General features: G+C 48.7%; 1 protein-coding gene across 1 annotated transcript in view; it reads right to left on the bottom strand.

The window, feature by feature from the left end:
* The window catches only part of KSR2 (kinase suppressor of ras 2), a 400,863-nt gene that overhangs the window by 72,317 nt on the left and 308,162 nt on the right, over window positions 1-20,384 (bottom strand). The window contains exons 8-10 of the mRNA XM_060119067.1: window positions 12,030-12,095; window positions 9,007-9,133; window positions 119-287 (exon numbers count right to left, since the gene is read on the bottom strand). Of these exons, the coding sequence (XP_059975050.1) occupies window positions 119-287; window positions 9,007-9,133; window positions 12,030-12,095 (362 nt within the window). The remainder of the gene's footprint in view (window positions 1-118; window positions 288-9,006; window positions 9,134-12,029; window positions 12,096-20,384) is intronic.

The following is a 20,384-nucleotide window of genomic DNA, read 5'->3' as shown; positions in this document are numbered from 1 at the left end:
TATGGTAAGACTCAATCCATATGCTTCCAACCCATTGCCTTTACGCATGGACTGGTCCAGAAATGGCTCTGGCACGAACCCAGAGCTCCCCCCTGTAGCTTCCCAAGCATGGAGGTACCTGGCAGGTTGAGGTTCTTCTGCTGCCTTGTGCACTGTGGAGAAGGGTGTAGGGGAGAAGGCGGCGTGGCACTGGGAGGGAGCGGGGGTGCTGGCGAGGATGGCGTGGAGGACGTTGTGGACGAGGGATTGCTGCTAGAGTCTGGCTGGTAAGGAACAGGGATGTGGTCCTGCAGGAAGAAAATAGGGCAGGGGGCAGGGGCCGACAGAGAGGCAGAGACACAGCAGTGAGAGTGGGTTGCACAGGAAGAGACCCCACCCTGGCATCCACAGCAACTCTTCTGTTTTCCTCAACCACCAGATCCTTCCAAAGTCCCCCCACCTGCTTCATCATCCTCACCAGGTTGCATCCAGCTGCGGATGGAACAGCTTCTGGGGTCAAATTCCTGTCCACTGCTTGGAGCCCGGACTGAAAGGTTACCACATAATGAAAGCTATGTAGGTGACAGTCACGCTCCCTGGGCCTCTTTGATTTTGGAAAGTCCCATGCAGAGGTACCCAGAGTGTTCTTCCCATCCTAACGCCTCTCATCCTGAGTGTTTATTAAAGAATCAACAGCCTGACAGCTCAAGAGACAGTGTGAGAGCAAGCCTGCAGCATCTTCCCTCACATCTCAGTTGGAACCAGCAATGCCTCTTCCGGCCCTTGAAACTGCTCTAAAGTCAAAAGGAAGAGAGAATCCATGTGTGCATCCTCAGAATGACGCTGGTCAGGGATTTTGAGATGAGATCATCCTGGATTTGGGCATGGGGGGCATTAAATCCAATGTCAAGTGTCCTTATAAGAAACAGAAAAGGAAAGACACACAGAGGAAAAGGCGATTTGAAGACAGGGGTAGACAGGGGACTGATGCTTCTAGAAGCCAAGAAATGCCAAGGATTGCTGGAGCCACCGAAGGTCAGGAGAGAGGCATGGAATGGATTCGCCCTCAGAGTCTCCAGAAAGAGCCAACCCTGCCGACACCTCGATCTCAGACTTCTGCACTCCAGACTGTGAGAGAATGTCTTTTGTCTTAGCTACCCAGTTTGTGGTAATTTGTCTTAGCTACCAGCATCCCCAGGAAACTCTTACAAGCAGAATCCAGAGTGAGGCAAACGCAGATTCAAAATCCCATGGCCACCTCTTCCCCTCGCATCCTGAACAAAATGATTAACCTCGCCATTCCTCAGTTTTGCCCACTGTAAAATGGGAATAACACTAGCAAACCTCAGCATCCCAGAAAAGGGGTTCCTGCCTCTCAAAGCCAGCAGAGCTAAGAGTTCTCAGGGGAACCTTAATCTGTTCACTCACAGGACGTGGATCATTTGGTCCCTGCATTACTCAGAGGTCCACCGTTCAGCTCGGTTCCAGGTGCCCAAGGATGGTTTTGTGTGATCTGGTTATTTGTCAGCAGGTGTGTTTACCTGGCAAACTCCAGAGCTGGTGTAGCAAACACCAACCAGCATATGAGGGCGGGGAGTGTGGGGTGGGGAACGGACATTTCCCATCTGGAGGCCCGGTGGCATCCCGTGCTCAACCGGTGCTGTGCACCTCCCCCTCCCAGAGTCCATCCCAGTCCCACGCAGTCACACTGCCTCCACATCAGTGACTTCCTCTCTGTAAGCTTCAGTCTCTCCCTGTCCTTCATGTGGGCGAAGAACCCACTGTGTGTGGATCTGTTGTGAAGTTTAAATAAGGTCATGTATGTACCTACACCCTGAGCACTGCGCTGAGGCACTTTGTTATCAACAAACGGTAGCGATTATATTGATGACGGCGTTTACTTTTTTTTTTTTTTTTTTTTTGCCGTAAGCGGGCCTCTCACTGTTGTGGCCTCTCCCGTTGCGGAGCACAGGCTCCGGACGCGCAGGCCCAGCGGCCATGGCTCACGGGCCCAGCCGCTCCGCGGCATATGGGATCCTCCCAGACCGGGGCACGAACCCGTATCCCTTGCATCGGCAGGCGGACTCTCAACCACTGCGCCACCAGGGAGGCCCACGGCGTTTACTTTTGCAATTAAGCTTTTTATTTGAGATAACTGCAGATTTGCATGTAGCTGTAGGAAATAATAGAGGGATCCCATGCATTCTTACTTAGTTTTTTCCAATGATAACATCTTGCAAAACTACGGTACAATATCATGACCCAGACACTGAATTGATACAGTCAAGATACAGAACATTTCCACCCCCAGAAGGGGCCCTCATGTTGCCCTTTTCTAAGCACACCCACTTCCCTCTCTCTCCTCATCACCCCTCCCTCCCATCTTTTATCCCTGGCACCACTACCCCATTCTCTATTGCTATAATTTTGTCATTTCAAGAATGTTCTATAAATTGAATCATATAGTATGTAACCTTTTTGGATTGGCTTTTTTCACTCAGAATAGTTCTCTGGAGAGTCATCCAAGTTACTGCATGCATCGATGGATTGTTCCTTTTTATTGCTGAGTGGTATTTCATGGTATGGATGTACCACAGTTTATTTGACCAACCATCCATTGAAGGACAGCTAGGTTGTTATCCTCTGTGGCTCTTGTGGATCAAACTCCTACAAACATTCCTCGGACAAAGTACTCCTATTCCAGGCAAGGTCATGCTCTAGTTCATTCCAGCCACCTTCCACGCAAGACCACCTTGGAGGTAATTCTGATCTGATTTTAGTAGAAAGGCATCAGGAAGCCAGCCTTCTCATTCTATCCTAATTTATCTAATGGTAATTAAATTTTAATGGCAATGGACATGTTAGTGTAAGGAATAATACGGCAGTGACATGTGGGCTAAGATTTACGTGGTTGGGCTGTGAAGGCCCCATACAGCCCAATGGGGCACAGGAGGTTTTTAAAGGAAGTTAGGGACTGATTGTGTCAGTACAGGGACAAGGGGAAATGAAAGTCAGGCATCTATCCATCCTATCAACACTCTTCTTTGAACTTCTACTCACAGATTGGCAAATTTCAAGAAGTTTCCATAGATGCTCTGCAAAAAAGTCATTATATCAGTTTTAAAAAGTATAAAGGTTTGTACCGGGCCTCCCTGGTGGCGCAGTGGTTGAGAGTCCGCCTGCCGATGAAGGGGATACGGGTTCGTGCCCCGGTCTAGGAGGATCCCATATGCCGCGGAGCGGCTGGGCCCGTGAGCCATGGCCGCTGGGCCTGCGCATCCGGAGCCTGTGCTCCGCAACGGGAGGGGCCACGGCAGTGAGAGGCCCGCATACCACAAAAAGAAAAAAAAAAAAAAAAAAAAAGGTTTGTACCGAAAACAGCATCCCATTAGGAGGAGCTGGCATAGAGACTGCTCCGGTGACACAGCATGTTTAAAGGAAAACGCTGGTCCATGATGCACATATTCAGGCTCGACCTGGGCTTACATCACTTCCTCTTCTCTCATCCCTACAATGACTGCTTTAGTCGCGTCAAATGGTCGGTCCACAGTTCCCAACACAAACCAGGCTATTTCACATCTCTGAGGCTTGGGACATGTTGTTATTTCTACTTGGAATATCTGCCCCGCCTTGTCCCAGTCTGCCTGGAAGATGCCTATTCTTTCTTCAAAGCCCAGCTCAGACCGGCCCTCCTCTGAGAAGTTCCCCTGACCTCCCACTCCACCAGGTCAGCACAATGCTCGCTCCTGGTTCCAGCCCTGCCTGGTACTAGCCCTGCCTGGTACTAGCCCTGCCTGGTACTAGCCCTGCCTGGTACTAGCTCGCTCCTGGTACTGGCCCCAGCTTCCACTGATGCTTCAACACCGTCACTGCTCGGCTTACTTATCTGTCTCATCCTCGAGGCTAGAAGCTCCCTATTCTCAGCACTTAGCAATATGCCAGGCACAGTGTGGTCCCTCGAAAAATGTGTGATAGAGGAAGGAACAAAGAAAGAAATGAAGAGAGGGAGGGATAAGGAGAAGGAGAGAGGGAAGGAGGAAAAGGCTTATCTCCTCGTACGAGACAGTGTCTTATTCATCTTGGCATATGCAGAACTTAGCACAGAAACAAAAACATAGGAGGTGGCTAATCAACGTTATATGAATCAATGAATGGAAAGGAAGGAGGGATGGAAGGAGAGATGAAGGGAGGGAGGGAAGGAGGAGCTGCTCTTATGAAGGAAACAGTTATGGCAGCAATTCAGTCTTTCTCATCTCCGAGGCTCAGAGCTGATGTGAATCAACAGAATCAGCAAAAGAGAAAGCTGCTTATGGTGCCCACGTTGCCCAGCAGAAGTGCTAAACGGGATGGGAAATTCCTTCCTCAGCCCAGACCCAGATCTGTGTCCCCATGGGAGCAGCAGCTGGAGGCTGTCTTCCAGCAGAGGGAAACTCAAACTCTACCAGATCAGGAAGGGAAGGACTAACAGCAGAATTCCTCTTTCTGAGCGCAGTTCTGATGTGGAAACATCCTTCAGAGACCATCCAGTCCCATCCCTTTGTGCTATAGACGGGGACGCCGAGACTCAGAGATGGGATGTGACGTGCTGGAGTCATACAGAGGGCTAGTGGCCCAGGTCCCCGTCTCCAGCCCAGAAGCAGAAACAGAAGGTTGAACCAAGTAATAAGAAACTCACATCTGACTCTGAGAATCAAACAGAAGCATGTTCACCTCCCAGGTTCCCCCTTCACCCAGCTGTGCACTGATGTGAACATGACAAGGATAGTAACTCTCTCTCCCGTGGACTTTTCCAAAGGAAACCGTCCCCACCCTCCAACCCAACAGACTCCTAAACAGCCATACTTGTCTTGTGACTGCCATAGCCCACTCCCAACTCAAGACCATAGGTCAGGGCATCATGACAGCTGGTCAGTGACCTATGATATGGAATAAAAAGAGCAGGACCAAGAGGAAGAACAGTGGAAAGCAGAGCAAAGGTGGACAGGAGATGAGGCTCCAGGGAACAGAAGAGCCACGACAGGCCAGAAGACAAACTGGCTGACGTTACAAGGAGCAGGAAGTCTATGGCCACAGAAGCAATGATGGAGAGAAAAGATGAGAGGAGAGGATGAGGAGATCGGTCGACAGTACCAGACCCGAGGGCCCCCACAAATAGTAGCCGAGCCACCGTCATGACGGAGGGCCAGAACAGTGACCCAGGGTCTTGCTGAGGGTCCAAGCAGCTGGCCTGAGCACAAGCCTGTCCTCCATGTCCATTTCATGAGACCTAGCTCCTCAACTGTGATTCCCCTTTCTCTTCTTGCCCCGTGTCCATCCTTCCCACAGACAACTCCTTGTGCTGAGCTAGCCGAGGTGAGCCTGTTCCTTGCAACCAACTGTAAAGGACAGCCAGCATGCAGCCACTTCAAAAAGCTTCCCTGCAGCAGGCAGATCTTCAGCTCTGGACACCACTGCAGATGGGACTTTTGATGCCTTGATGTAGAAGCACAAACACTGTAGACTGGTCCCCTCAGGAGACGGCAGATGCTGCTGCTGCTTCTCCGCCATCCTCCCCACCCTCCTCCTTCCTCTTCTTTCTCCTCCCTCTTCCTCTTTCTTCTCTTCCCCCTCCTCCTTGTCTGTCTTCTTCATCACCAAGCTCTTCCATGGCCTGAGGATCCAGTGTTGGGACTAAACCCTTGACATATAACACACGGCAGCAACCCCTCTCCACAACTCCAATAACGTCTACTATTATAATGCCCACTTTACAGAGGGGAAAGTAAAGGCAGAAGGATCTTGCTCTGGTCACAGAGCATATGAAGAAACTGAGTTTCAAGCCCAGACCTTCTGACTCCAAAATGCACACTCAAATCATTTTGCTGGGTGAACAAGCTGGACTTTATGAACCTGGACTGACAGAGCTAGACAAGAGAAGAGACAGAGAGCAATGAAAAGGAAATCTTGAGATCAAATTCGCTCAGAAATCTATTGCACTAACCACATCATCGCCTGACACAAAGAATCTGAGTGAAGCCAGTGAGAAGGGAAAGAGGGGAAACAATAACCCAGCTCTCTGATAGCTCCTGTCCACCTTCATGTCAAAGCCACTTTCTAAATAGAGGTTAATTTATTTCTCTTATCAAATGCTCCTGCTGGCAGACAAGCAGAACAATGGCACAGTCACCGATCTGACCCATGTTTCTGTCCCATCTGACACCAAGAGGCTCGTTGCGTCTGTAAAGCCAGAGAGAAAGGTCTCGAGACGGCTCTGAGCCACTCACCCCTCAAGGGGTCACAAAGGACAGGATGGTTATAGGTGTGCCCGGTTACCTCCCAAGAGCCTCACCATTCAAACCCCTTAAGCACCCCAACCCCAGCAGTGGGGAGACCTATATCTTTTACAAATAACAAAGGAAAAGCGGACTCAGCCGGACATTATGATTGGAAGCTCAAGATTTAAGCTGATAAAAATAGCTAGAATTTCCTGGACGCTTACCATGTGCCAGGAACCTCTCCTAAGTGCTTTATGTTGATTATTTCATTTCATCCCCACAATAACTCTCTGGGGTTGGTGCTCTTTTTGCTTACCAGGGGACATTTTCAAACACGGTCACAAATTCCTTGGATTCTTCCCATTGACAAGTGAGATCACGCCTCCCCCCCCCTTAAATCTGAGTAGGCTTGTGACTGCTTCCATCGGTAGAGTACAGCAGAACTGACACTGCCAGCCCTTGGCTAGAGACAAGCCAAGACAGTGCGTGGGCTTTTATAAAAAGCCTTTGCAGCTTCCACTTTGTTTGCTAAGACAGTTGCTGTTCGAACCCTGAGGTGCCATGTAAGAAGCCTGACTACCCTGAAGCAGCCATATTGTGAGGAAGCCCAAGCCACAAGGCAAGACCACATGTAGCTGCTCCCGATGAGTCCCTGTTGAGCTCAGCCTTTGACTCATCCCAGCACCAGATATGTGAGTGAAGGAGCCTCTAGATCAGGGGTTGGCAAATTTTTCTTGAAATGGCTAAACCATCCTGTGGTTTAGGCTCTGTGAGCCAAGTGGTCTTTCTTGTGACTACTCAATTCTGCCCTTGAAGCATGAAAGCAGCCATAGAAAATACAGGTGTGGCTTGTTCCAGTATAATTTAATTCACAAAAACAGGCAGTGGGCTAGATTTGGCCTGTAGACCACAGTTTGCCAATCCCTGTTCTGGATGATTCCAGCCCCCAGCTGCATGAGCCTTTTGCAGCTGGACATCATGAAGCAGAGACAAACCATCCCCACTGTACCCCTTTCCCAATCCCTGACCCACAGACTCCATGAGCATAATTAAAGAGCTGTTGGTGTCCATCACTAAGTTTGAGGTTGTTTGTTTATACAGCAGTGGATAACTGGAACACACCCATTTTACACACAGGAAAGCTGAGGCTCAGCGAGGTTCAGTTACTTGCCCAGAGTCTCAGAGTGAGTAAGTGGAGGCCCCGAGACTGGCTGCCAGGTCTGCCTGACTTCAGGGGCCAAGCTGCATCATCAAGTCCTAAGACAATGCCGCAAGGAGACAGATGGTGAATGACTGAGATCCAGTAGTAAAAACAGTGGGTGACAGCATGAGATAGAAAGAACATATGGGCTTTGTTGGGGAGGCCTGGAAAGGGAGGTTGGAGATGGAGGAAGGGACCAAATTGTGCATGGCCTTGCAGGCTGCAGTGAGGAGTTTGATTTGTTTCCTCCAAGCAACAGAAAGCCACGGGATGGTTTTTAAGCAGAGGATGGTGTGATTCAAATTACATTCATTAAGAATCACTCTGTCACGGGGAGGGGGAAGGGTAAGGTGGGACGAAGTGAGAGAGTGGCATGGACATATATACACTACCAAATGTAAAATAGCTAGCTAGTGGGAAGCAGCTGCATAGCACAGGGAGATCAGCTCGGTGCTTTGTGACCACCTAGAAGCGGGGGATTAGGGAGGGTGGGAGGGAGACGCAAGAGGGAGGGGATATGGGGATATATGTATATGTATAGCTGATTCACTTTGTTATAAAGCAGAAACTAACACACCATTGTAAAGCAATTATGCTCCAATAAAGATGTTAAAAAAATGTAAGAAAAAAAAAAGAATCATTCTGGCTGCTGTGTGGAGAGTGGATCGGGGAGGGAGAAAGGCCTTCTCCAGCCTTATGCAGAGAAGGGAGAGTATGCCTTGCCGGCGAGAGGTCACACGGCCACCATGACACTCATGTGGGTCCTGAACACAGGCTGGTGACTTCCCACACGCTTGGATTGACCCGCATTTTATCCACCTTCCATACAATGCACGGAGGCACCGTAGGGCTTGAGAAATCACCTGCTGGCCTATGTTACCTTTGCTTCTTCCGTGAGGTTGGAAGTGTCCCTGGGATCGCTTTGGTGCCGTTCCACCAACAGACCAAACAAAGGACATGGAAATCACGCTGGAAATTTCCAGGCCACATTGGCAAGAAAGAGGCACAGAGAAGCCCACTGCTGACCACCATCTGAGGACCAGCCAGAAGCCAACTAGGCTAGCTAGGGCTCAGAGCCTGTGGTCCCCACACAGATCCATCTACCCAGTCTCCAGCAGGAGATGAGAAACAGACTCTTGTCCCTTGGTGGTTGGATTCAACAGATGTGTGAGAAAGCACAGAACCATCTGCAAAGCTCATCCTGGCAGAGGATGAAACATCTCACAGAGGAAAGAGGGCGGAGTCTGCACCACTAAGGACCCCCTCTCAGGCTCTCCTCCCATCCCTACTGTGCCCCCGTCAACACGCTCATTCATTCTCACTGCCAGGTGCCCTCTCTCTAAATTTGGTAGATTTCTGGCACACTCACTCTGCACTGATGGCTGGATGCCCCCCAGACTTTTCTAGACACAAACCACACAGAATGAGGAGAGAGCCTAGGTGGGCTGGCAAGTAAGGGCAATGCTCCCAGGTCAATCTGCCGAGTCCTGTTCAAGAACCTTCCTCCCTCCTGCCCCTTGTCTGGCAGCGGCAGCCCCAGCACGCCCCTTCCCAACAGAACTCCGGTCTCACCTTGTTGATTTTGTTGGTTTTAGGGAGCGTCTGGCTGATGTGCAGGTCCGAATACCGGGGTGGCTTTCGTAGAGGGTTGTTGATGTCACACGGAACGGACTCTGTCCGGACTAACCTTGCTGGATCCGTAGGGGTAAAAACAGCGAAGTGGGAATTTAAGTACCACTTAAATTTAAGTACCACATCAGGAGAATAGAGCTCTGACCCCACCTCAAAGGCCCATCCCCAAGACTGGACGGGAATTCCCTAAGAATAAGAGTCACTGTGTTGTGTCATGATACTGGGACACTCTTCCCACTATCTGTGTCCTCTGTGGTTTCTAAAATGTTTGTGTTGTCAATATATGGCTTTTGATGATTAAAAATGATTACAATGAAACTGAAGCTTTCGGAGTTTTTTTATCCAATACCATAATCGTTTCACATTGGCGTTCATTTCAGAATTGAACCTCCTTTGGAAGACAAGAGGCTCCTGATTTCTCAGGGGCTGTCATCAGTTGACAAGCTCACTGTGGCCACCTGTCCCTCCCGCATCTAAGCTTGTGTGTTAGGATCATCTTGGGTCACCTGTGGGATTTCTCAGGCCCGAGCAGTCTGTAGCAGGTCAAAATACATTTGTGCTAAACAAGGTCACCATGGATCCCTGAAGGAAAGTCTCAGCTTCCCAGCTTCCCCCTGCATCATCCCTAAAGGCACAAAGCTGGACACACAGGCGATGCTAAATAAATGTGTCCTGATCCAAACCACATCACCTGAGCCCCTCTCCCTGTTAACTCCTCTGTCACTTACAATTTACAGGGACCACCGGGAGGGGCAAAGCAAGAAGCTTGCATTCAAATGTGATGCCTGGTAATGTTACTTGTTAGCTGTTTTATATTGTGGGGCTGGGGGTGTTCGTGGAAAAGTTAAAGCTTTGGACTGACCCAGGGGGTTAATTTCTCTCTTAAGCCTGGGCTGCCATCACCATGGAAACCAACTATATTTTCAACTTCCTACCAAAGCGGGGTGGGTAGAACAAGAAGCTGGTGGACCTCTGGAAAGTTCCGTTTGCTTCGTGTGTACAGGCACCTGCCGCCTTCGAGTAAAGGGGGCATCCTGAAGGGGGGTGGGAGGGAGCCCTTCTTCCGATGTCAGTGTCTGAGAGTGCGTCGCCTCTCAGCAGGCTGGCCCTGGTCTCCATGTGGGAGTCGGGCTCCAGCAGAGACCACAGTGGAGGGGAGTCGGGTGGGAGGCGATTTCCTTGACAAAGCTGACCCAAGACAAGGGCTCAGGAGTGGTGAGAATTCAGGTTTAAAATAGCCTCACGGCGTGTATACAGTTCAAGGAACAGATGGTTCTTAATTAAGGATATGAGGTGGGAAGGGGCAAGAGAAAGGAGCTGAATCAGACTCTTCCTTCTCTTGCAATTTTCTCTCCTCGTGGAGGAAAGCGATGCAAAGATCCTCGAAAACCGATGGCCCGTTGGCTCTGGAAGCAGGCCAGCACTTTTTGGCAGCAATCTACCTCCTTCTTTAAGTTTCCCTTGGGTTCATCCAAGACCAGGGTAGAGTCCCCTGAGCCTACACTGACCCGAGGCCGGGAGGGCTGGGAGGGGTGGAGGAGGATGAGGATTAGCGAGTTGTGTTCCCCAGAGTTGGCACTAGGCCTCCATCCAACCTATAGATGGGGGGTGGCAGGGAGGGGGCCAGCAAGAATTTTAACAATTTTAATAAGTTGTTAACATTTGAAAATAAGTATACGGCACATAAAGCTATGTGGGCTTTTCTTTGAAATGTGAGAAACGGTACAATGCAGGTCCACACTGCAGGAGTGGCCGTCCTCTCTAGATGGCGCCTGGCTCTCCCTCCACTTTGCACGGCCCGCCTGGCCAGCGGCTCTCATTCAGGGTCCCTGGCAGGCATCTGAGTTTGCAACTTCTCCTCTAGAGCAGTGCTTCTTTAAAGTGTAGATAAGTTGCCAGTAGAAGCTGTTTAAAATGCATGATCTGGAGTGAGGCCAGAAGTTGTGCATTTCTAACAAGCTCCCGGGCGATTCCCGTGTTGCTGCTGGTTCATGTACCACCGCTGGAAGAGCAAAGCGTCTGGACTAGTGATATCTAGTAGAACTTTCTGCAATGATGAATGTGTTCTGTATCCGGACTATCCAATATGGTAGCCACATGTGGCCATGGAGCCCCTGAAATGTGGCTGGTGTGACAGAGTCATTACATTTTTACTTTTATTTCATTGTAATACATCTAAATTTGAATAGTCAGATATGGCTGGTAGCTACTGTATTGAACAGCACAGGCCTACAGAATCCTCCGGTGGATGAAGTGCAGTGTGGATAATGGAGTCTGGGAATAACTACCCCACAGGCCAAGGATTGGGGGAACTACTTTGAAAGCTGGACTGCGAGGCCTCCAACTGAATCCCTAGCGGACAAGGAAAAGCCTTTCCTTCTCACTAAATTGGTCTTGCTCTTGCCTGAGCAAGGAGGCTGGTAGTGGCTTCCCAGAGGTAGCGGCTGGCCTCCTGCCTAGACAGGTTGGCCCAGACACTCCCAGGGCCCCAGGAGATGGAACACGGATGGCCCAAACCAACAGGCCCGAGCAAGACCCCTTCCTATGCCTACTTCTGCTGGGCCAATTGACTGAGTCTGAAGAGCACATAATAGAAAAACACTCAGCTAGGACTCTTTTCAAGTGGGAAGGGACAGGAATGGGATTGGGGGAAAGAGAGGAGAGTAAAAATTAGGAAAGGGGACAAGAAGGAGAGAAAAAGACTTAGGGAGGGTAGATGAATCTGGGGGCTAAAGCATCAGAGAGACCAGAATGGGGACAAAGAATAGGGAGAACAGGCATGGGAGGTGGATTAAGGAGACAGATGTCAGGAGGAAGGGTGTCAGAGGGAAAGAAATGAGACAGGCAAGGATCAAGGGTCAAGGGGTATCCAGAGGCGAGCTGGATGGGACAGCTATCTCAGAAGGCCTGCAGGAGCCCCCTCCCCCCACAACCCCAGGGCAGTAAGTGTTAAATACTTACCTCCTCGGTGGATGATCAGGAGATGACAGGGTGGGGCTTCTTTGGTGCATTTGTTGTGGCACTTTAACCTGAGAGAGAGAAAGAGCGAGAAGGATGGATGGATGGATGGATGGATGGATGGATGCATGGATGTTTAGATGGATTGGTGGATGGATGGATGGGTTTAGGGATGGGTAGATGGATGGGTGGGTGGATGTATGGTTGGGTAGATGGATGGGTGGATGGGACACATCAATGGTTCCAAAAGCTCTGGGTGCTGTGGATACCAAGACATGAGACGAGATAGGGCAACTACTGCAGAGGCATACCCTTGGAACCTAGGAACTTAACTCTGGAGAGAGTTTGCTGCCATCCCACACTCACGGGTCAGTCCTGGGTTGTCCAAGAGTTGGTAGCAACTGTTTCACCAACAGTGCCCACTTGGACTTCATGCTTTGAAAGACATTGTTATCTATCAGTCGATGTTTGTCATCATCATCATCATCATTCAACCCTAATAATCATCACCAGCTTACTTGAAGATTCATTTGCCAGGCGTTGCACTAAACATTCTACAGATGCTATGTCATTAGATCTTTATAACACCGCCATGAAGTAGGTATTATTATTCTTCCCATTTTACAGATGGAAAAACTGAGATTAACTGACTTGTCCTGGCAGAAACCCTGGGTCAGTGGTGCCAGAGGTGGCATCATTTTTTCTTAAAGGTTCATGCTATAGGAGACAGCCAACCATGGCTTCCAATTAGGATGAACAGGTATTAAGTTTTAGAGGTATTAAGCTTAAGAGTTTAGAGTCAAAATGTCTTCCTTTGAGACAAATCCAAGATGTCACCTTGCTCTTCCCCATACCGTTGTCAGACTTCAAAAGGGTACTATGACCTTGTTCTATCCTTTTCTTTTGGAATTGTACATCTGTAGGGTGGATACACACTGCAGCGGATGTTGTCAATGATCCATGCATATCTTTTTGGATTCCCTTACTGTTTCTGTGTGCACCAGCTTAACTTCTAACGGCCAACATCTTTGCCAGAATGCTACCCTCAGCCTGCTTAGAGGTTTATTATCAAAGTACTCTACACAGAGAAGTGGAACCTTTAGATGTGTCCTCCACTCTCTTCCCCTCTAGGGATTTGACAGATATCTTTAATGGAATGGTTTGGACACCCAGACATGGACCTGACATTGACTCAGTTAGTCTAGTTCAGTGGTTCTCAAAGTGGAGTCTCCAGACTAGCAGCAGCAGCACCAGGTGAGAATTTTCCAGAAATGCAACTTCCAGGGCTCCAGCCCAGATGTGATGAATCAAAGACTCTGGAGCTGAGATGCAGTAGCCTGCTTTACCAAGCCCTCCAGATGAGTCTGATGGTAGGTGCTGAGGCATGAGAACCACTGGTCTAGTTGATGGGTTTGGAATGTCTGTGCACATTTCCCCAATTTTCCTTGTGTTCAGTCTTTTATGGCCCTAACAGGGCCCTGAAGTCCTCTATGATATGGAAAACTTAGATCTGGGGCTCTCAGGGGTGCAGGGGGGAAGCCAGGAGGGATGTGGGTAGCATGAAACAATCGCAGAGTGAGAACATGAGTCCATCTCAATTCTCCTTCACTCTGACTGCATCAGGGGGGTTTCTTGTGCTAAGACGTCTTTACGTCTCTCTGCCATGTGCTAATCCCAGTCCCAGATTTGGACAGGCAACAGTATTCACAGGGAATTTAATAAATTTATTTTTCTATTTGGATGTCTATTTATTTCTGGTCACCTTATTTTAATGGCAAGTGATGCTGATTCTCCATTCATGATTATAAGATACATTTTCACCTGTAAATGTATTTGCTTTAAGTGAAAAAGGCTACAAATGGTAAATGAATAAATGGAGGGCTGCTACATGAATAGAACAAAATCAAGACAGGGTGGTGAGTGAATGGCTGAGTTAGGTTTGGAAAAGTTGGCTGAGACAATGTGGAATCTTCAAAAAGAGGTGACAGCTCTTGGCACCCGAAGTTTAAGAGGGCTGGAAACATTAGGAGGTACCCTTGGTCACAAATGCCATGAAGACCACGTGACTCTGAAAAAAACAAGAGCTAACACTTATGCAGTGCTTACAATGTACCAGGCAATGCTCTCAGTGCTTTACACAATTTATTTAATCCTTGTAACAGCCCTAAAAAGTGGGAACTTTTGTTATCCCCATTTTACAGAATGAGAAACTGAGGCTCAGCAAATTTGGAGAACTTGCCCAAGGTCGACTAGTCAGTAAGAGGTCCCAAGTCCAGCTCTAGCTCTGTTAGATGCCTCCAAAGCCTCCATTCGTCTTGCTTTACATCTTGGGGGTGGAGGTGAGTAAAGGGGAAGGTTCCTGTGGTCTATAAGCAGCTGAGTCAAAATGTCCCTTTTTTTGAGCCTGTCACCTTGCTCTTCCCCCTACAGTTGCCTGACTTCACAAGGCAATAAAAATCCCACGTTACTACAAACTGGCTTTGTCTTTTTCTTTTCTAAGGCCCCCAGACTCAGACCTATAGAGAGGGGAAGACCTGCCGAGTGTGAAATTAGCCTTTAATTCATTCTACATACACTTAAACTGGGTCTACTGGACCCCAGGTCCTGGGGACACAATGATCAGCCAGATGAAGCCCCTATGTTTATGGGGAGGGTTAATAAACACATAAACAAGTATCAGATAATCGGCTGTGTGGTAAGATGGTGAACAAAATAATACAGGGGAATGGGATGGAGAGTGACAGGAGTGGGAGGGGGAGGGGCTCCAGTGGCACGAAGGTTGGGGGCAAAATCAAGCCTCGTGGGTTCAGGGGTCAGAAGTTAAAGGCTGATGAGGCTGAAGTGAAGAGAACCAGAGTGAAGGGAAGACTTGAGGAAGGGGAGGTGGGCAGGACCCCGGGGCCCCAGCAAGGAGTCTGTATTTGATTCTACAAACACCGGGAAGCCTCTGGAGGAATTGGATGACTGTGACTTGTTCAGATGGACGTTTGGGAAGCCCTGGTTGGGGAGACTGCTGACGCCAAGTGATAGTTGAACCGAGAAGTGTCTGCACTCTTTCCTGTTTGAACTAGCTCAATTCCGCCAGGAAGCTTCCAGAAAGAGACTGCTCCTTTCTGCCAGCCCCACCTAGGAGCCTCCTTGAACAATCCCAGCTGGAAGCTGACGAGCAGATGTGAAGCAGCCCGTTCCCCATTGTGGGCAGCACCGCAGAGGGAGGCCAAGCAGCTGAACGTCACCTTCGGACCACATCCGTATCAGGACAAGGCAGCCGAGACCACCAGTGACCTCAGCCATCTCCTGCCTCCCCCTGGCGTTTCCCTCTCTGTCTCTCACAGTAAGGGAGCAGCCCTCCTCCACCTCTGGCTGAAGGGTGGGAGATGGAACTCTCATCCTTCCAGCCAGGGCTTCAGAGGGCAGCGCCAGGCCCTGGAGCACAGCCACTGCCCTTGCAGACACCCCAAGAGAGCGCTCTCCGATGCCCGGACACAAACTTGGCACAGAGGTTCACATGTCTACAACGAGAACTAGAGCCCACACATCCAGGACCTGCTGATCCAGCCAGCAGGATTAGCTTAGAGCTGAAGTCACCCAGACCCTGGAGGGGAGGCGGTGCAGGGACTGAGGCCAGACTTGTGCATGTCCCACTTACAAAGAACCACTTTTCCAGCAGGAAACACGCATGATTCCACCCAAATTAGACTCTTCCTTTCCACTGTCCATGAAAGAAAAGAGCTACTATCGGTAAACCACCTGCTTCAGAATCAGATTCCCAAGGCATACCCTCTTGGGTTCTGACTCAGGAAGTGCTGGGAATGTGAGTTTTCAGCAAGTGCATGCCACAGCTCAAGGACCACAGTAGAAGAGGGGTACATTCTACTTCCCAGATGAGAGGTGTCTGGATGCCTAAATTTTCCAGAAGGCAGGGTCCTCCCCTCTCCACATCCCCACCAATAAATAAATAAATAAATAAAAGGAAGTGGTGTCAGGATAATATACAGAACAAATCTGAGTTCAAAGCCTGACACCACTTCCTGGCTGTGACAAGCTGGGGAAGTCACTGACCCGCTCTGAGCCTCAGTTTCCTCATCTGTAAAATGGGGACAACCTAAATGTCTATCGACAGGTGAATGGATAAAGAAGATGTGGCACATATATACAATGGAATATCACTCAGACATAAAAAAGTAACGAAACTGAGTTATTTGTAGTGAGGTGGATGGACCTAGAGTCTGTCCTACAGAGTGAAGTAAGTCAGAAAGAGAAAAACAAATACCGTATGCTAACACATATAATATATGGAATCTAGAAAAATGGTACTGATGAACCTAGTGGTAGGGCAGGAATAAGGATGCAGACGTTGAGAATGGACTTGAGGTCACAGGGGGTAAGGGGAGGCTGGGACGTAGTGAGAGAATGGCACTGACATACATACACTACCAAATGTAAAATGGATGGCTGGTGGGAAGCTGCTGCATAGCGTGAGAGATCAGCTCGGTGCTTTGTGACGACCTGGAGGGGTGGGATAGGGAGGGTGGGAGGGAGATACAAGAGGGAGGGGATATGGGGATATATGTGTGTATATAGCTGATTCACTTTGTTGTACGGCAGAAACTAACACAACATTGTGAAGCAATTATATTCCAATAAAGAGGTATAAAAAAAAAGTGGGGACGATCATAGCATCTGTCTCATAGGGTGGCAGAGGAGATTAATGATACGACAGAAGTAAGGTGCCCGGGACAAGCACTTGAAGTTGCAGGTACTCTCGCTTTTATTGTGGGAGTTGTTGCTTTTACTGCTAGTTTATGCAGTGTTCCACAAGCCCCTAAGACCCTCTGCTGGAGGACTTTCTCTGGCTGGGAATGTGGGCTGGCTGGACTGCCTGGAGCCCTGAAAGAACTCCGGGTGGGAGCTGGTTGATGGACCTCCCAGTACCCTCTCCCTTGGGGTGTGTCGACGTGGGGCTGGACCCCAGGTGCCCATAGCCGTCACCCCCTCTTCCAGGACCCAGGACAGGCTGCCTTTCTTCCCCTGTCTCGCTCCCCTACTCCCCTGCTGGTGTGGCCTGGGGTCACTTCTCAAAGACACCATGTGCCCTCAAATCCCCGTCTCAAGGTCTGTAGAAACAGGGGAGCCCAACTAAGACACCACGATTATTATTATTATTTTTTTGTGGTACGCGGGCCTCTCACTGTTGTGGCCTCTCCCGTTGTGGAGCACAGGCTCTAGACGCACAGGCTCAGCGGCCATGGCTCACGGGCCCAGCCGCTCCGCGGCATGTGGGATCTTCCCGGACCAGGGCACGAACCCGTGTCCCCTGCATCGGCAGGCGGACTCCCAACCACTGCACCACCAGGGAAGCCCACACCACGATTGTTAAAGGAGGTTCAGAACAGCGACGTGGTCTGTCCCACAGTTCTCACACCAAAACCAAGTCCTCCGCTCCCTGTCCCTTGTGTGTCCCTTGAGCCCAGGAGTTTGGTCCTCCTTGTGCTCTGTTCCACGTGGAGGAAAAGGGAGGGGTGGGGAGGACACAGCTGACCACCCTGGACAAACCTCCATGCCAGACGTGGTCCAGAGGAGCACCATGAGTTAGGATGGTGGCTCTGATCAACTCCAGGCACCAGGGAAAGGTCATATGTGGTTCCAGAAGTGGTGAAAAGCCTGGGCTTTGGAATCCAGCCAACCTGAGCTTGAACCTACCCTTTCCAGACTAAGGGGGCATCCATCTGCCTTGTTACGTTCCGGGTTCCTCATCTGCAAAACTGCCATGAGGATCCAGTGAGAAAATGCCTAAGTGGTGCCCACCTGGGCAGCAAATAAGTCAGTGTCTCTGCAGGCAGGGCTAGGGCACACTTGAGGGCATACGGGGAATGCCATGCGAGCCTCAGACAGCTTGGAAACTTGGAAAGGGTTTATTTAAAACTTTCATGGAAAAGAGTTTATTTTTTTCAACTTCAAAGGCTAACAGGATAAGCTCCAGTTATCAAGAAAAGTTGCTTACGTGGGATATCTCATTCTCCAAAGGAGCTGCTGGCCGAATGAGACATCCTCTCTGTCTGAAAATTAAATATGTGAATTTATCTTGGGGGCAGGATCTGGGTCTTCCTCATCTTTGCAGCAGCCTTCCCTACCCCGCCTTCAGTGCCTGGTCTGGTGGCTGGTGCACGATACATGCTCAACAGATATTGGAGAGGTGGAGGGAGAGAGTAGGAGAGAAAGAAAAAGGAAGGCAAGCCCAGCAGCAGGGAAAGCCCATCGAATGCTCTTGGTGTGGGGCCCTTCATAGTCTCCATCAATTTTTAAAAATTTCTATTTCTTATAAATTGTATCCCTTGCAGAGTGTGAAGTGCAAACACGTCCCCTTCAGCATTCCCTTCATTCTTCCCTCCTTCCTCCCTGACGGGGAGGTGGGGGACAGGGGTCTGACCACAGGCAAACTGGACTTCCATGGATCTTGCCTGGGAACCATGGGGACAAACGGCCCCTTTTATGAGCAGCTCTGCCATTTCCTTAATGGATTCGTCCTGGACCCCCAGCAGCCCCATGGAGCAGACGCAAGCCCGGAGACCGGCGTGGGGCTGGAATCAAGAAGGGCGGCCTTCCTGGAGGAGGGGGCCCCCAAGACTCTTGCTGGTGAACGCAGTCACATTCATTTCAAATGGTTCATGGGGGATTCTAACCAGTTTATGAAAAGTTTCCTCCAAGCAGCCCAAATCCCTGGTCCTTTCTCTCATCTCACACCAGCTCACGTTGCAACCCACCTGAGAAGGCACCGCCTTTCCTTCCGGAGAGCAAATGGGATGTTTTAAAAACCTGGCCGCTGATATCCAATTGAGGAAACGTTAAGCAAACACCAATTTGGGGCCAGGCGCTCTTACATAACCCTGTACAACTCTGAAGAACAATCCCGTGAGCAATGGATAATGCTGCACCCGTGCCCGTTTTAAAGTCAAAAAGACTGAGGCTCAGGAAGCAGCCCAATCATACAGATAGTAAATAGTAGAGTCAGGATAACCATTCATTCACGCACGCCAAAAACATCATCGCCTTCCTCCTCATGTCAGGTGCTGTGAGAGGCACTGGGGGTGTATAATGAAATAAGACAAGAATTCTTTCTTTAACAATCTTTCTTAGAATCATCTAGAAAGGAGTTTACTACCTAGATGGGTATATAAAGCCATCTCTTGCCCTTTCAAACATGAACATCTTTCCACTCGTCCCATCACCTCAAAGTTGCCTCCTAATAGGAACATACATATCAATAATTACCTTAAATGTAAATGGATTAAATGCTCCAACCAAAAGACATAGATTGGCTGAATGGATCCAAAAACAAGACCCGTATATATGCTGTCTACAAGAGACCCACTTCAGACCTAGGGACACATACAGAATGAAAGTGAGGGGATGGAAAAACATATTCCATGCAAATGGAAATTAAAAGAAAGCTGGAGTAGCAATTCTCATATCAGACAAAATAGACTTTAAAACAAAGACTATTACAAGAGACAAAGAAGGACACTCCATAATGATGAAGGGATCAATCCAAGAAGAAGATATAACAATTGTAAATATTTACGCACCCAACATAGGAGCACCTCAATACATAAGGCAAATACTAACAGCCATAAAAGGGGAAATCGACAGTAACACAATCATAGTAGGGGACTTTAACACCCCACTTTCACCAATGGACAGATCATCCAAAATGAAAATAAATAAGGAAACACAAGCTTTAAATGATACATTAAACAAGATGGACTTAATTGACATTTATAGGACATTCCATCAAAAACAACAGAATACACTTTCTTCTCAAGTGGTCATGGAACGTTCCCCAGGATAGATCACATCTTGGGTCACAAATCAAGCCTTGGTGAATTTAAGAAAATTGAAATCATATCAAGTATCTTTTCCGACCACAACGCTATGAGACTAGATATCAATTACAGGAAAAAAATCTGTAAAAAATACAAACACATGGAGGCTAAACAATACACTACTTAATAACCAAGAAATCACTGAAGAAATCAAAGAGGAAATAAAAAAATACCTAGAAACAAATGACAATGAAAACACAACAACCCAAAACCTAAGGATGCAGCAAAAGCAGTTCTAAGAGGGAAGTTTATAGCAATACAATCCTACCTTAAGAAACAAGAAACATCTCAAATAAACAACCTAACCTTACACCTAAAGCAATTAGAGAAAGAAGAACCAAAAAAATCCAAAGTTAGCAGAAGGAAAGAAATCATAAAGATCAGATCAGAAATAAATTAAAAAGAAATGAAGGAAACAATAGCAAAGATCAATAAAACTAAAAGCTGGTTCTTTGAGAAGATAAACAAAATTGATAA

The sequence above is a fragment of the Mesoplodon densirostris genome, chromosome 15 (assembly GCF_025265405.1).
Source record: "Mesoplodon densirostris isolate mMesDen1 chromosome 15, mMesDen1 primary haplotype, whole genome shotgun sequence".
Lineage (NCBI taxonomy): Eukaryota > Metazoa > Chordata > Mammalia > Artiodactyla > Ziphiidae > Mesoplodon > Mesoplodon densirostris.
The sequence above is the reverse complement of the archived record's forward strand: the minus strand, read 5'-3'. Positions and strand labels throughout refer to the sequence as shown.